Here is a 16799-nt window from a genome sequence, read left to right as displayed (position 1 = left end):
AAGATTACGTAAAACCGGGTCCTGTTCACAAACCGCTGGACCTGGCCTGCTCAAACCTGGATTCCTGGATCTTAATAAATCAAACAGCAAATTCAGCGCGAAGCTGCAAATAAATGTGTAAATATGTGGGAATCAGTCTTTATTTTGTTCTGGACACCACTGGAAACACAAATTCATATGATGGTTTCTCAGATCGCAGCAGCATTTCCGCCTTCAGCGATCGTCGGGAGCTTCGCGCTCCGCTATGCGAAGGCAGCTGGCGGTCCGAAGAACAAAAGCTTGTCCGCGGTGCGTCAGGAGGAGGACCGCAGAAGGCGGACATGCAGCTATGTAGTCCTGAGAAGCTGTGGAAACTCATCAGAAGTTCACAACCATCACAAAACCCTCTTCTCTGCCGCTAACACAGTCTGCTCCTGGTGCGTGTGTGTGCGTCAGTCAGCAGCCGGACACACGGAGAAAGCAGTGACGTCATCGCCCCGCCTCCCCTCTGCTAATGCTTTTTCGAAGTGAATATTGTGACAAGGTGCGCGGGGTGGATGTTAAAATGCAAATGCAATCCCCTCTTTGCATTTTCGTTTTAATTATGACACAGAATAAGCGGTTTTAGGTATAAAATGAAAAAGCATTTTGAAATATTGCTTTTTCATTTGAATTTTGAGTCAAAAAATGCAGATACATTTTGAAAATTAAAAAGCATTTCTGTTAATCCATTTTAATTGTCAAATTAGACATTTCTAAATGAATTATGCTACACATTTACCAGGGACCTTTTTGAAAATGAAATGTCAAATACCATTTTATTTATCATTTTAATTAAGTAACAAAAAAAGCTGGGTTGAAGTATAAAATGATAAAGCATTTTGAAGTATTGCTTTTTCTTTTTAATTTTGAGTCAAAAAATGCAGCTTCATTTTGAAAATTAAAAAGCATTTCAATTAATCCATTTTAATTGTCAAATTAGACATTTCTAAATGAATAATGCTACACATTTACCAGAGAACGTCTTGAAAATGAAATGTCAAATACCATTTTCATTTTAATTTTAATTAAGTGACAGAATAAGCTGTGTTGAGGAAAGAAATGAAAAAGCATTTTGGTGGTTTGCTTTTTCATTATATTTTTGAGTCAAAAAATGCTTTTTCATTTTGAAAATGAAAAAGCATTTCTGGTTTTGACTTTGCTTTTTATTTATGCTACATAATCGCTTCCATAATAAACCTTAATAGACACAAAAAATGGTAAGTGTGACTAAAAAATGTAAAATAAACAAACAAAATAAATACAAATAAATAAATGTATATACACAGGCGAGGTCCGTAGAAACTGAATGAGGCCTCGCCGTATGTTTTAGTACTAACTTTTGGGAAAACCAAAAGGCCTGTGTCAGGGGACCTCAGGGTCCGCGAGGGCTTATACTTTAAAATCATGTCAGATAAATATGAAGGCCCGAGACCATAAAAACATTTATAAACCAATAAAAGAACTTTAGAATCAATCCTGAAGCGCACAGGGAGCCAATACAGCGATTTTAAAATGGGTGTAATGTGTTCCCGCCCCCTGGTCCTCGTCAATACGCGTGATGCTGAATTTTGCAGCAGTTGAAGATTTGCTATCCTTGTTCTAGGAAGACCAGAGAGCAGGGCATTACAGAAATCTAGCCTGCTGGTAATAAAAGCATACATTTGCACCTCTGTGCTGGCAGGAGAGAGAAACAGGTGGACTCTGGCTATATTTTTTAGATGATAAAATCCTGTTTTCGTGATATTTTTAATTTGTGGGATGAAATTCATCTCAGAGTCAAAAATGACACCCAGGTTTCTCACACACTGAGAAGTTTTGTAATTCTTTAATTTAGATAAAACAATCTCTCTCTTGCCCTCAGAACCGATCACTAAAACCTCTTTTTTGTCCTGGTTTAGCTGTAGGAAGTTCTCTGCTATCCATGACTCAATGTCTAAAATGCATTTTAAGAGTGTGTTGACCGACTCTTCATCATCAGGAGACACAGCAATGTAGAGTTGAGTGTCATCAGTGTAGTTATGAAAACAAACGCCATGCCTCCTGATGACGTCCCCCAGTGGCAGCATATATAGATTAAAAAGTAGTGGGCCTAAAATTGAACCTTGGGGGACCCCACAGTTGATGTCAAAGACTTTTGAGGAGCATGTATCCATACTTACATAAAAACTTCGATCTGTAAGATATGAATAAAAGTACTTTAGTACGGTAGCAGAGATGCCCAAACTTCTTAGCCTGTTGAGTAAAATACTGTGATCTACTGTGTCGAATGCAGCACTGAGATCCAGTAGTACCAGAACTGAGAGTTTCTGACAATCCAGGTTACATCTAATATCATTTACTATTTTAACAAGTGCCATCTCTGTGCTGTGGTTTGTCCTAAAACCGGATTGATATTTTTCAAAGATGTTATTTCTATTTAAAAGCTCATTAAATTGGATTAAAACAGTTTTTTCAATCATTTAAAAATGGCAAGTTGGATACTGGACGATAATTAGTTAGTTATAGTTGTTTGGATCTAAATGACTCTTCTTCAGAAGAGGCCTCACCACTGCCGTTTTAAAGGCAGCAGGGAAGACACCCGTCTGAAGAGAGTAATTTACTATATTTAAAAGCTCAAACTCAAAGAAGTCATAAAATGTTTTCAACAACGATGTGGGGATTGGGTCTACAAGGCAGGTGGGTGGCTTTAACTGGGAGAAAAACTGACCAAGTGCCACAGTATCAACCAGGACAGAACTTTCCAGTGTTTCCTCTGATAAATGCAATGCTATAGTTTCATTCAAAACAAAACCTTTTTGAGTTAAGAAACTAGATCTAATAGCATTGATTTCACTCCTGAAGTGGTCTGCAAAACTCTCACATACAGCATCTGAGGCGGCTATGGAGGACCTTTGAGAGTCTCTTTTAGTTAAACTGTCTATTGTTTTAAAGAGAACTGATGCAACCCTTATCCGGGCCTGGGACTGGCACAGAAGCAGAGAAGGGAATAGAGAGCAGCCCGGATTCAAACCCTGGTTACACGGATGGAAGGCGCCACAAAACAGCACGGCGCTGAACTGGCTCCCCAACCAAAACATCACATGATGCAGGTAAAATCTGAGCAGGAGTTTGATGTAAAATATTAATAAAATTTGCAGCCACATCAGGAGTTATGTATCGTTTCCTCACAGTTCTCGCTGGAGCTTCCTGTCTAGTAAAACTGGTGATATAAAAAATATACAATAGTGATCTGACACAGCCAAGTCAACAACAGAGGACACACTACAGGACAGGCCATAGGTAATGACCAAGTCTAGAGTGCGCCCCCTGTTGTGGGTAGGCTGTGTGACATGCTGTGTAAAATCCATACAGTGCAAAAGGTTGAGATATTCCTTTGCATGAGCATTACTGTCTTTATCAACATGTAGGGTAAAATCACCAGTTATTAAAACTCTACTGTATTTGGAGTGTATTATTGATATGAATTCAGAAAATTCTTGAATAAAACACGAGGGAGGCTTTGGTGGTCTGTAAACAGTAACAGATAAAATAGACAGGCTGTTAAAAGAAAATACATGATGCTCAAATGAGGAGTAGCTATTTAGCGTGATTGTTTTGGTTGCAAATGAGCCACAAGCAAACGATGCAGTGCCACCGCCTTTTTTATCTCCCCTGGTAGAAAATAAAAAGTTAAAATTTGACTAAATAACTTTAACTAAATAAGAGTCTTTAAATAGAGTCTTCATGTGCTCCCTATATGAATGTCATCCGTTTATGTTTGCTGTAGTCCTTGGACGCTTTCCTCGCTGACAGCCGGGCGTGGTGCGACGTAGGTAAACAGGTATGCCAGAGAGGAACGATGGCGAGAATGGAGCTTCATATTTAAAAGTCAGTTTAAAAATAAATTCCTGGTAATGCTCAAATTTTAGAGCTTGGCGATCATAAACCAGGAGAGCAGTTACAGGGTGCCAGCTTAATAAAAACAATAAAAAAAAGCAACAAACAAATATGGGAGCAGAGCTGACAGACGGCAGGCCGCACACGCTGGCGCCATCTTGTCTCGGATTGAAAGCCGAGACCACCAAACCTGTAAAAAGAAACCAGACCAGACCCGGCGGAAATGTACGAGACAAATTTGACTACTGAGCTTAAGCTGTGAACCCAAAAAAATGGCTGTTTGTTTTTTTGTCGTTGTTTTTTTGTTTGCTCTCTGCCAGGGGGCTATTCCAGGAAGCAGGTTATGCTAGCTACCACGGTAAGTTTGAGGCTAAGGAAGTTGATAACCTCAGTTTTCGGTTCCAGAAATGGAGGTATGTTTCAGGGTAGGTCAAGTTGCCATGGCAACTCATACTCTGAACATAACCTGGTCGGGAGCAGGTTTAGTTGAAGGTTAGTTTGTTTACAGAGAGGTGAAGCATTGCGTGTCCATTTGAAGATGATTTAGTGGATGAAGAAGCTCAGATAATACTTTTTCCACCATGAAAGGGTGATAAGATCACATATGGATGTTGGAAAATTTAACTTTTTTACTTTGATCTAACCTAATTATTTGCTTCAGTTAAGATAAATTATTTGTCTGTTAAGTCAGTTTAAAAATAACACGTTTTTATCAGACAGTTATTTTCCTTTCATTCAAATTAATTCAATTAACTAGGTTTAACTTTGGTGCTGCTGTTAGATCGGCACCGCAAGGGATTGTGGGATACCATTTCCTTTGCCTGTCTGGACGGATGTTGGTTTAATTGTGGCTTTTTGACCAAATTCTTTTAGTTGTTTAGCTGTTTTACTGTGTTTTGCCATGTTTTGCTGAGTTATCTGGTACCACTGTGCTTATGTCTCTGCACCATGAGAGAGAGTGAAGGAGAGGATGATGAGTTTATATAGCACCCCTATCAAACGTTAGGGTGATGAACAAAGACGGACAATTCTTTAATGAATTTGAGCGCGACGTGCATTTTTTCCCCGTCCTTTTTATTGTTATAACAATGAGTATATCTGCCGGCTCATACTTAGACATATGAGAGATCAAGAAATATAATTAATTAAGATGGAAAAAATATTAATTGAATTGGAGTAATATGACATTTAGTAAATTTGAGTTGTATAAACAATTATTGAGTTTTATAGACGTAAGAAATTAGGTTGATTAAATTAACTCAATTATTTGTTACCAATAGAAGTAATTTATTTAAGGTGGCAAAATTGGATAAGTTATATATATATATGCATCACAAGGAAAATGGAAATAAGATCAGAAACTTGTGCGTTTACTTTGTCTGTTCTTCTACTACAAGCAGAAACTGTTTTTTCTGATGATGCAGCCATGTTACTTTTTTGATGGACGTATAATCTTCATACGCCGTCATTAAAATCTCAGACTCCGTCTCACTAAAGTATTGCGCTCTCTTTGGTTCTCCACGCGTTTCCATGGTGACTCCGGAAATCGGCGATCTATTGAGAATGTCTTTATGTACCTTCCGTGCACGTGCATTAACCCAGGGTTACCAAGTCGAGCGTAATTACGCCAACTCATACCCGGTCTTTTGGAACCGACATACCCAGAGTAAGCGAGTTCAGGCGGATTTCAGCCAGAGTTCAGGCTTAAAGTCAGGCTAGTTTAAACATGCTTCCTGGAATACTCCCCAGAAGGGTCACAACACAACACATTAACTTACCTCGCAACACTTTAACTCACAATGGAAGTTAATGTCTTCCTTTTGATGTTCAACGTTTAATTCACGGGTGTTTTTCACGTTTTCAGGTGCAAGCATTTGCTTATCGATAGTACTTCTTGATCACAACAGGTTTGTTAAAACACAGAAATTCAAAGAATAACAGAAATAGTAACTTTTAACAGTTTTCTCAAAACCAAAATACATAACACAACAACTCAGGTACCTCAACACAAATACAAAATAAACCAAACCAAGCTCCACTCAACTCTGCCGAAGGCTTTCTCCGCATCATGGGAGACCACCACTTCTAGTAGCGAAGAGCCAGAAGAATTAAATATATTAAAACCTTTATTTTGCCGTGTTTTAAGGTTTTGCTTCTACATTCAAGTAAATTGTTAAAAGGAACAAGTAGCACAATTGCCAAAATTTTGTTTTCACATGTAACAATTTAATGTTATTTAGGGTGGTTTGATTAAGAGTTTAAAAAATTAATTAATTTTTTTGAAGAAGGAGTTTTAATTATGTCATCTTCTGCATGAATGAATACGTATCAGAATACTCATCATTCCACAACGATGTCATAAGAAGTTATCATTGGGTGATGTCACATGACATCATCATCATCCCACAATGATGATGAATGATGATGATGTCACATGACAACATTGTTTCCTCTAATGTTGCCATCAATATGGGAGTATGACATCACATGACACGTTATTAGTCACATCGACATCATCAGTGGCAGATTAAAATTCTAATATAGTCATTGAAACACTCGTTTGTACATCTGGTAAGCAAAGGTAAAATTGGCACCTCTTTCTTCAATCAACCACAAGAAGAACTTTACAAAGTCGCTTTTAACGAGAGTTCATCCAATTCTGTGGTAAATAAATTCAAGACAATGAAAAGATTTTTAGGAAAGATTCGAAAGGGGTTTGGTAAACGCAAAAACAAAGTAACGCCTCTAGACCCTTCTGAGCAACAACCCACAGCTGGTTGTTCAAAAGATTCACCAGAGAAAGCAGATCACAGCGACACCTGTTCTCTCGATGTGACTTCATGGGATTTAGAAAGTGAAGAAGCTTCAACCACAAACACCTTTAAATTGAATTTGAGAGCAACAGTCTGTGATAGCGAAGAACCAGAATGTTCAGATTACATTTCAAAAGTCATGAGGGAAACAAAAGACATCATAAAATCCAGGGGTTATCCATTTAAAAGAGAGCAAATTCTAGCAATGACTGAAAACATTTTGGACGGTGAATTGATACCTGTAGAGCACAGATCTTTCGAAGAGATGTTTCGACAAAGATTCAGGAGGAATAATGAGTCTCAAGCCTTATTCAGAATCTGGAGAGTTTATAATACCATATTTACCTTAGATGTGGTCTTTCACTTTGACAGAATTAGATGCATGCTTCAAAATGAATTCATGCCCTATAGGAATTCTTTTATACAGAACATTTCTTTGCCAAGCTTGAAGAATAGGGTAAAACAATTCAGATGGTCCAAAGACCACAAGAAATTGATAACAAACTTGATCAAAAACCATCAAAATCTTGTGAAACCCATCCTACACAATTATAGCAAATGTCAGTTGCATGAATTATATTCAGAATGCTTAGCCAGATTCACCTATGCAATATATGAAGAGATGATGTATGATATATTACAATATGGGTCTGGGTCCTCAGATGAAGATGATGCTCCAGCTAAATTAAACAGTAACAGTGCATCAACATCTTCTGGAGAGATTCAATGTGAAACCGTTTCTCAGACTGAAGAGTTCATGGCGGAAACCGTGGAATCCATCCTTAAAGATGCTCTTTTAGAAATGTTTTACTGCCGAATGAATAATATGTCCTCTGCCATCACTGATGCTGTAGATGAGGTTTTCTGTAGCGACAATACCGCATCACGTGAGACAAATTCAGATGCTGTTAAGCAAGAAGATAAGAAGCGAAGCACACAGAGTTATAAGAAAAAGGGGGATGTAGTGTTAGTCAAAGCTTTAAGGAAAATCAAAAAAGGAGCCTCACGACCAGTACCTGTAAGAAGAGTCATCCATTACATTGATCACTTTCAATCATCAATTTGTGTTAGTCCTTCTTTCTGGACAACATTTTCTGTTTGCCAATTACAAACCTTTTCAAGACAAGAAACGTTAAGAAAACTGTATAGGGACGCTCTACTAAAAATGATCAAATATCACCCAGGAATGAGCCATAAGAGGATCCTAAAACGGATAAAACGCCACCTTTTCCCTGAAATAGAATTAGAACGCAAAGAGAAGAGAGCTAGGCAAAAGGTCATTAGAAGTGAATCCTGTTTTAAATGCAATGAGTCAACAGAAAAAAGGAAGGAAATGATCAGAAATATGAAAGTAAGACAGTCCGTTCAGAAAGTGATAACACTGGTGGTTCAGAAATTACTGAAGGACTTAGGCTGTGTGGAGCTGATAAGTAGAAAGATTCTGAAAACAAATGTAGATGAGAACATGCTGAAGGATTTAGACACACTCCATGAAAGGGTTTTCAAGGAACTCTGTGAAGAATGGGCAAGGTCAAGGACGATGCCTTCAATGACAGATATAGGAAGTGATCTGCTCAATGAAATGATTGCTTCACATTTCATTAAGTACATGGAAAAATCAAAGAAGAAGCCTTGTGTCATGAAATCCTTTTCTAAAAAGACAAAACGCCCAGAGAAAGAACCCAAGAGAAAATGGTGGAGAAGGATGAAAAATGTCTTCAAAAGAAAATCTGGTTCTAAAACTGAATCTGGTCAGATGAGCACAGAAGAGAAAGTAAGAGGGTCCGTTCAGAAAGTGATGTTGCTGTTGTTTCAGAAAATACTGACGGACTCTGACTGTGTGAAGATCATTTGTAGGAGAATTCTGATCACACATAAAGATCAAATTGATCTGAAAGACTTGGACACACTTCATGAAGAGGTTTTCAGGAATCTCTGTGAAGAATGGACTAGGTCAGAGAGGATGCCTTCAATAAGAAATATAGGAAGGGATGAGCTCGCTAGAATGATTGGGACAAGTTTCATCAAATGCATAGAAGATCTACAAATGAAGCCTTGTTTCAGAAAAATTCTCAGGAAAAGAATTGGAGGATTCATCTCAGCTCTAAGTTCTCTGATTGTTCTAGTCCCTCCAGAACAGGAAATAGTCACCCCCTTATTTATTTTTTAAGGTTTTTCGTGTCTTTTAGTAGTAGGAAAAATAAAGTTTGATTAGATTAAATTTGTAGTAGGTTAAAAAAAGCAGTCAACTAGACTTGTCTTGTCATTTATTCTTTTTTTTTTACATTTTAAAACATGTTTTTTATACTTGTTCTTAGTAAAATGGTGGCTCATTAGTTTGTTGGGTTGCTTTGTTGACCTACAGGGTTGTGGACAGTGGAAGTGTCTTATTTTCTTTTTTTCTTATAATAGTTTTTTGCTTTGGTTTTGGTTTTTCAAATTTTATTTTTTGTTTGTAACTAACTTTTAGTCACATTAGTGGGGCGGGAAAGTTTAATTAGATTTGATTATTAGGTTAAAAAAAAGCAGTTACTGAATTTGTCCACTCTTTTATTTTTGAAAACATTTCCCTGTTTATCTTTGAGGCTTTTAAATTCTAAATCTAAATAATCTGAACTAAGAAAGCCTCTTGGAAAACTAATGTCTTTAAGAATAAAAAAATATAATATACATTTTAAAGGGTTGAAGGCAGGTTTAATAAATGTAAGTCTCAAGTCTGAATCTTAAACATTAGAACTCAGTAGGTCTCTTAGAAAATAATTCTCTTAAAAAATTAAAAATATAAATATATACACAAAATTAAAACGATTGAAAGAAGGGTTTTTGTACTAGTTAAAAGTGAATTTACTTGTCAGGAGCTGTTATGCCCCCTTTTTTGGTCCAGGGGTACCAATAGGGCATAACATAAAAGTAAAATGTTTGCCCTGACTGTAACAAAAACACCAAAGGTTGTTTCCATACAAAAACACATTTATATACAAAATAATAAACAATCACCAACAATAACTTAAGGTGAAGCAAAAAGGTTTCAGGGTGAACCAAGGACAAAATAACAAACAAACCCCCACCTAACTGAAATATTTAATCGGTTCTCTCAGGGCAGCCTGGTGGCCGGGGGAGTGGGCGGGCGAGCGGTGCTTGGGGGGTCGGTCGGCTGGGGGGGGTTACTGTGTTACCCTTGTGCTATATAATGCATGTTAACGTTGGGAGTGGGGTCATCTGGACCCCACAAGATAGCACAAGGGTTAAAACATAAAATTGTATTAATAAATAAATAAAACAAAAAGGGGTTTATACAAATATACTCCCTGGCTATCCGAAGATACATAAGATAGATAGATTTGCTTTTATTGTTATTGTCCATTGTAAAATGAAATTAAAGCATCACCATTTCAGTGCAATAATAACGAAAATAATGAAATCTAATATTAAATAAATCAGTACGTACAACATGTGTTCAAATATAAACTGTAATAAGGAATGTCCAAAATTTGTGTGCAAAATTGCGTACAAAATTGTTTGCAAACGTGTCAGATGTACAAGAGGTAGCAATGAGGTAGAGTGTTGACGTTGCATTGATACATAAGTGGACAGAAGTGTGGATAAGCATTTATACACATACACATATATATAAGCATGTACATATGGATGTGCTATTGCAGATTTTATCTGTGCATTTTAGAATTGAGGATGGTGATTGCATCTGTAGCGCCTCCCAGAGGGCAGCAGTTTGAACAGGTCTGAGCCGGGGCGTGAACTGTCCTTGGTAATGTTCTGGGCCTCAGTGAGGCGGAGTAGATGTCAGTCAGGGAGGGGAGAGGGCACCTAATGATCTTCTGAGCTGTCTCTACGACTCTCTGCAGTCTCTCCTTATCCGCTCTGGTTGGATGACTGGTAGAAGGTCAGCAGCAGGTTGGTGCTGATGTTGTTCTTCCTGAGGACCCTCAGGAAGTGCAGACGCTCCTGACACTTTTTGATGATGGCTGTGGTGTTGGCTGTCCAAGAGAGCTCTGCAGAGATGATGATGCAGAGGAACCTGAAGGTGTGGACCCTCTCCACATGCTCCCGAATAAAATGGAGGGGGGCTGGGTCGGCGCCATGCTTCCTGAAGTCGATGAGGATTTCCCTGGTTTTGCTGGTGTTCAGGGCGAGGTTGTTCTCTGTGGACCAGGTTGTCAGCTTCAGGACTTATAGGCAGGTCTATAGGCAGACTAATCACCTCTGGGGATGAGTCCGAACACCACGGTGTTGTCTGCAAACTTGATGATGCTGTTGTTGTGGGCTGGACTGCAGTCATGTGTGTAGAGGCAGTACAGCAGGGGGCTTAGCACAGAGCCCTGTGGGGCGCCGATGCTCAGTGTGCGGGTGGATGAGAGGTGGGGGCCGGGTCTCACAGTCTGTGATCAGTTTGTGAGGAAGTTGTTAATCCAATTGCAGGGGGGCAAGAGTGAGTAGTTTTTTGCAGTCTGTCTGGGATTATTGTGTTAAACGCAGGAACTGTAATCCACAAAGAGCATCCGTACGTAGCTCTGCTGCTGTGTTGGGTGGATTCATGGCGAGCAAAGAAGCAGTTAAACTCCTCTGCTGGTGTAGCATAACCACTTATTGTAACAGTAAAACCTGCCCAACACAAAAGGCCTTCAGCTCTCATCGCTCAGTTGTTGGACAGTACAAGTAAAAAAAAAGGAGAGAAGGAAGATGTTATTTGTTTGTATTTACGTCTGACCAAACTCAAACACTGATGGAAATTCATCTTGCCCACATGTAAGACATGATGCACATTGCTGCACTGTCTGCACGCATTTTAAGTGTATCCACTTACAAAAACAATGTTGATGTTGGTCCCACGTATTCACCTAACCGTAACCCCATCCCTTTATCCAGGTCCATGCGGCCAAAAAAAAACATCAGCTCCTGCCGCACCTTTAGAAAATGATGTGGGAATAGTCACTTTCATTTGATAAACTATTTGCTCTTTCGAACATTCGTTTGAGTACTAAAACACTTCAAATGTGGCCTCAATTCTCTAACATAAACACTAACATAAAGACTTTTCATTTGTGCTTCCAAATTTACAGGAGTGTATTCAAAACTGAAAGCCATGCTCACACCTATCTCTCAAACAACTTACCAGGAACTTGCTTCGGCTACTTTCACATCCTGGAAAATACCTACCTTGCTTTTTAGAGTCGGGAGTTCAGGTTATGCCTCAAATTTAGCTACAGTCACCAAACTATCTATACTGAATAATCATGACCATATTGTCCAACTACAGCAAAAATTTGGTCAGAAATCCACTTTGTTTATTTTGGGGAAAATTTAATATTAAAATATTGATCATATTTGATAAAAAAAAATGTTTAATAGCTCAAAAGATGCTTAGGTTACAGTAACCAAACAGTCTGTACTGACTAATCATGACCTTGTTGTCCGACTACATGAGATATTTGGTCAGAAATCCACTTTGTTTTTGTGGGGGGAATTTTTCATATTGAAATATGAATCATGTTTGGTCAAAAATTGTTTAATAGCTCTGGAAATAATGAAGCTACAGTCACCAAACTTCCTATATTGACTTATCATGACCCTATTGTCAGACTACATGAGAGAAGTTGAGGCAGACCCTACTAAACGTTGATCAATTTTAAATATTTTATTTTTTAAAATTTATTATCTGCAGGAAATTTAAAAACAACACAGTACATTTTTTTACACTTTTTTTCAGAAAAAAGGTAAGTATAAAACATATTGGGTAAAATTATATTTAGAGAACAAAATATTTTTACTGTTTCAAAATTTGTCTGTCAACAAACTTTACTTGTAATTTCATCAAAAGGATTACTTCTGAGTACACTCCAGGACTAAATCAAATTAATGTTTTTTCTATGTTGCAATTACTAGAAATTGAAAAGTAATAAATAGTAAAGAAAGTTTGGTGACAATAACGTACGCATTTTCAGAACTATTGTGGACTTTGACTAAATATGATCCATATTTCTATATGATAAAGTCCTAAAAATAAACAAAGGTAATTTCTGATCAAATCTCTCATGTAGTCGGACAACAAGGTCATGATTATTCAGTACAGAATGTTTGGTGACTGTATCTTCAGTATTTCAGAGCTATTAAACATTTTTGACTAAATATGATCCATATTTATATATGAAAACTTCCTAAAAAGAAAAACAATGTGAATTTCTGACCAAATCTCTCATGTAGTCAGACACAAAGGCCACGATTAGTCAGGACAGAAAGTGCGGTGACTGTAGCTTCAGTATCTGCAGAGCTATTGATCACTTTAATTATGATTCCTATCTCTATTAAAATGTGAAAAATTTATGCAATAAAATATAATAGATGGACTTTCTGACTAAATATGTATTGTAGCATGAATATGCTGACAGTTCTTCATTACCAGTTCATATAAATGTAGACATTTATTCGCTTTTTAAAAGATTATTGCTTTTTACAGAATGGTGTTTTACAGAGGTTGCACTTTGTTGACGGTCCCTTGGCAGCCGGCTCGATGCATGTCTGCATTCACAACTCCAAGAGAACAATTTTGATCAAAAGGCAAAAAAAACAAACAAAAAAAGATGTTTTTTCTTTTGAAATGCGTTTGTATTTCACTCTCTGGGTTACTTAATACAAAAGGATTGAGATAGTTGCTGTCAAATTATTTGAACGTTCATCAGAAGAATTATTCAGGCCTGAAGTCCGAATCTGTGAATTATATCTTTCTATCTTCACTGAACTACATTTCCCTGAGGATGTCACAGAAGCTGCTCTTTGCAACAAATCTCAGTTTTGTTCACTGGAATGCGATCTGCCTGAAAGACTTGTTTGAAACAAAACTTCCACGCGGAGGCGGCATAGAACCATGATAGACGTTAGGAACTTAAGGTGGACATTTCTGTCTTCCAAATCTCTTTAACTTTAAGCTATCGTCTTCTAAACAGATCCAAAAGCTTTTAAATAAGTCCTAACAAGCTCCTAAACTCTTCATTTAATTTCCAGAAAGCTCCAAAAGATCCGCGGACTCCCGCAGCGCCTCCAGCCGCTCCAGACGCGGACCCCTGGCTCCTCCAGGACACACCCATGCGGGCCCAACCGAACACGTTGGACCAGTGATGACTCCGAAGGGGGTGTGTCCTCCTGTAAAAGAAGTCAGTGTTGCCCCGCTGCCAGTCCTCCTCCTCCTCCTTGCCCTCCCTCCTCCTGCGCGCCCTAGAGAAAATTGGGGAGCCGACACGCAGTCGAAGTCGCGCGCGCCTCTAAGAGAAAGAGGAAAAGATTTTCCACAAAAAGAAGCTCGACTGCAAGTCGGATACGTTCTTAAGGATCTTAAAGCCTCTCCTGAAACCATGGGGGACGTGGTTTCCTCTCACCTGGACGAGGCCAGGCGGGGGATGATAACAGGTGAGGTGGAACCTGAAGTCTTGTCTGAGACCTGAACTCTGCTTTGACGGCCATGTGTGCGCGCTCTGGGGCTGCGCGCCGCCAAGGAAGTCCGGGTGTCAGATTGCTCCAGCAGCGTCACGGAGCGTCTGCGGAATAATAGCACGCACGGCACTGAGGCTGCTGCACATGAGCCTGTAATTACTGGTTTCAACAGTTTGATAGTGGGTGCAGAGATCAGACCTGGTTTTCCTTTTTTCCTGCGCGCAGGGTTAACCAAACCACCTTTGTTAGAAAGTCCAACCTGAGTTTGATTATAGTGGAGCTTCAGCAATGCTGGCGCATCTTTACCCCCATGAGCTCTACACTTCTGCTTCTGCATCAAAAGACTATGAAAGCCATAAACAAAGTTTTTTTTTGGTTTGGCTGAAACGTGCAAAGCTTTGTTTGGTTACAAAGGATGACTGTTATCAGGAAAGAAGCACCTGTCAAACTAGTGAGCTGTCAAGCTGTTAAGCATGGGAGTGGTACTGTCATGCTTTGTTTGTCCTCCAGCTGATGGGAGATCAAACATTTCAGTTTCACTGCTGACAGGCCGACTATGTTCAGTCAAGAGCCGGATGACTCTTAGAAAATGAAAAGTGAACAAGGACAGTTAATCTGCCCAAATAAAATGTTATTTTGTTTAAACCAGGTGTTTTCATGACTGACCAAAATGATGTATGTCATCATCTGCAGGGGTTTGGACACATCTATGTGTGATACTTATTGACTGTATATAAGAACTGGACTGTATGGCCGGATTTAAGCTCAGTGAAGCGTAAATCATTGTGTCTTAAATTGAGTTTATTGGGTAAATTTGATCATAAATTAAACAAATATTTACTAGTAAGATTTAAAGTTTTTGCAGAGTGCAACAGAACAACAAAGACGTGAGACTCTTCTTCAGTGACTTTTGTCTCTTTAATGTCCCACTCCGATCATCTTTTGATCTATTTTCAGTACATTCCCTGTGCTCCTTTTATTATAATTTAGACAAAATCCAAAAACCCATGTTTCTTTCTAGGACATAGTTGCTGCAGAGTGGCAGGAGTTCATTCGAAATTCACTTCTGAGTTGGAACAGAGTCGGCCCACCCCCACTTCCTGTCAACCCCTCCAACCTTCAACCTGACATTAGCAGTGCAACAAAAATGGTGATCAATATCAGATCTATCCAGCCGTACAGTTTAGATCCAGATTCCAGCCTGACCAGGAAAACAAAGACGTTCATGCATCTATTTGTCTGCAGGTGGATGCATCAGAATAGAGCAGAGCTTGCCGACTGTAGCAGCTGCATCAAAGCTACAAGCTTTTTTAAACAACATTTTTTCATCTGCTCCTGATTCACAACGATTTGGATAAAGAAATACTCAGAAATGCAGTTTTGAGCTTAATTTTCTTCACACATGTCCTCTTTTATCAGAAAGATGTCACGAGAACATGTCAATAGCACCAATTTCATCAGAAGGGCTCCTTAAAATCAGATTTTCTCAAACTTTTTCGGTAAGTTAAACCCTAAAGCAGAATAGTTTTGTTTTCTGAGAAATGACCTGAAGCCATTTGGCTGCTTCTGACTGAGAAACCCAAGAGGAGGCCGCAGAGGGATAGGATAATGAGCGCTGCTGCAGAGGTGAAGCAGGTAGAAACATGTCACATCACAAACTGCCCCCCCCCCCCCCCCATGCCTCTGTGTTGTGACTCTGTTAATCTGCTAGGTTTGCATGTGTGAACCGATGGTTAAACAAACAGCATTCCCTTCACTCCTCTGAGCCTGGAGTCTGTTTGGATTCTGTAACTCCCATCAAGAGGATTTCTCTGCTCCTGCTGCCTCTTCACATTCCTGAGAAACTCCTTCCCTCTGAGCCACGCAGCTGCCGCACATGCACACTCACATGCACGCTCACATGCACACTCACATGCACGCTCACATGCACACTCACATGCACACTCACATGCACATTCACATGCATTCATAGCTGTGACCACAAAATGTAATCCACCCTCGTCGTCGCTTTGTACTTAGCACTCCTGCACAAGCCTAATCAGTCTTCGGCCTGATCATTGTTTTTTGATGTGTTGGCAAACTCATACCAACACAATAAAGTTTGAGGTGTGTCGTTCCACTGCTGCAGATAATCTCCACACGCTGCAGCAGCAGAGATAAGGAAAAAAGCGGTTACCTGACATGCAAATCCGTTCCACCAAATGGTCACATTTAGTCATCAGCTGGTGTGTAAACTGAGAGCATGTGCGCACTGGAATCAGTGGACAGACGCAGGGCTGAAGAAGGGGAGCAGGGATGGATGTCTGTTCAGCTACAGTTACCATGAGCCTGTGTGTTTGTGCTGAGCTCTGGTGAGGCATGAAATAATTCCCCTTTCTTGAGAAATGCAGACAAACCAGTTCAATTTCGAAGTTCCACGTGTGGACCAGTTTTTCTGCATCCCGGTACTGAATGCTTCTCATCATTCACTGCAGTACAAGAAAATGTAAAAGTCAGCAAGTGAAAGGACGTTGACTGATCAAAAATGACCTGCGGTTCCTGCAGCATCTGTGGGAACTCTGCAAAGACATTCAGGGAACCTCAAATTATAATATTCTTCCATGCAGTTTGGGCTTAAATGCTAACTGGACTAAAGAAAAATAATAA

The 16799-nt window shown here is 39.2% G+C and overlaps 1 protein-coding gene across 3 annotated transcripts in view; it reads left to right on the top strand.

Annotated features, from left to right (window-relative positions):
* Positions 1-16799, top strand: part of niban2a (niban apoptosis regulator 2a) — a 98926-nt gene that overhangs the window by 47191 nt on the left and 34936 nt on the right. For 2 of the 3 annotated variants that reach the window (XM_078955643.1, XM_004075107.5), the window contains exon 2: positions 13728-14129. In XM_078955643.1, coding sequence (XP_078811769.1) covers positions 13841-14129 — 289 coding nt within the window. In that variant the 5' untranslated portion in view covers positions 13728-13840. Of the gene's footprint in view, positions 1-2999; positions 3111-13727; positions 14130-16799 lie in introns of those variants that run through there. The other variant, XM_078955642.1, reaches the window with a different exon arrangement.

This window comes from Oryzias latipes, chromosome 12 (assembly GCF_053564925.1).
Source record: "Oryzias latipes strain Hd-rR chromosome 12, Olatipes_Hd-rR_3.1".
NCBI lineage: Eukaryota > Metazoa > Chordata > Actinopteri > Beloniformes > Adrianichthyidae > Oryzias > Oryzias latipes.
Note: the sequence above shows the minus strand (reverse complement) of the source record. Positions and strands in the feature narration are given on the sequence as shown.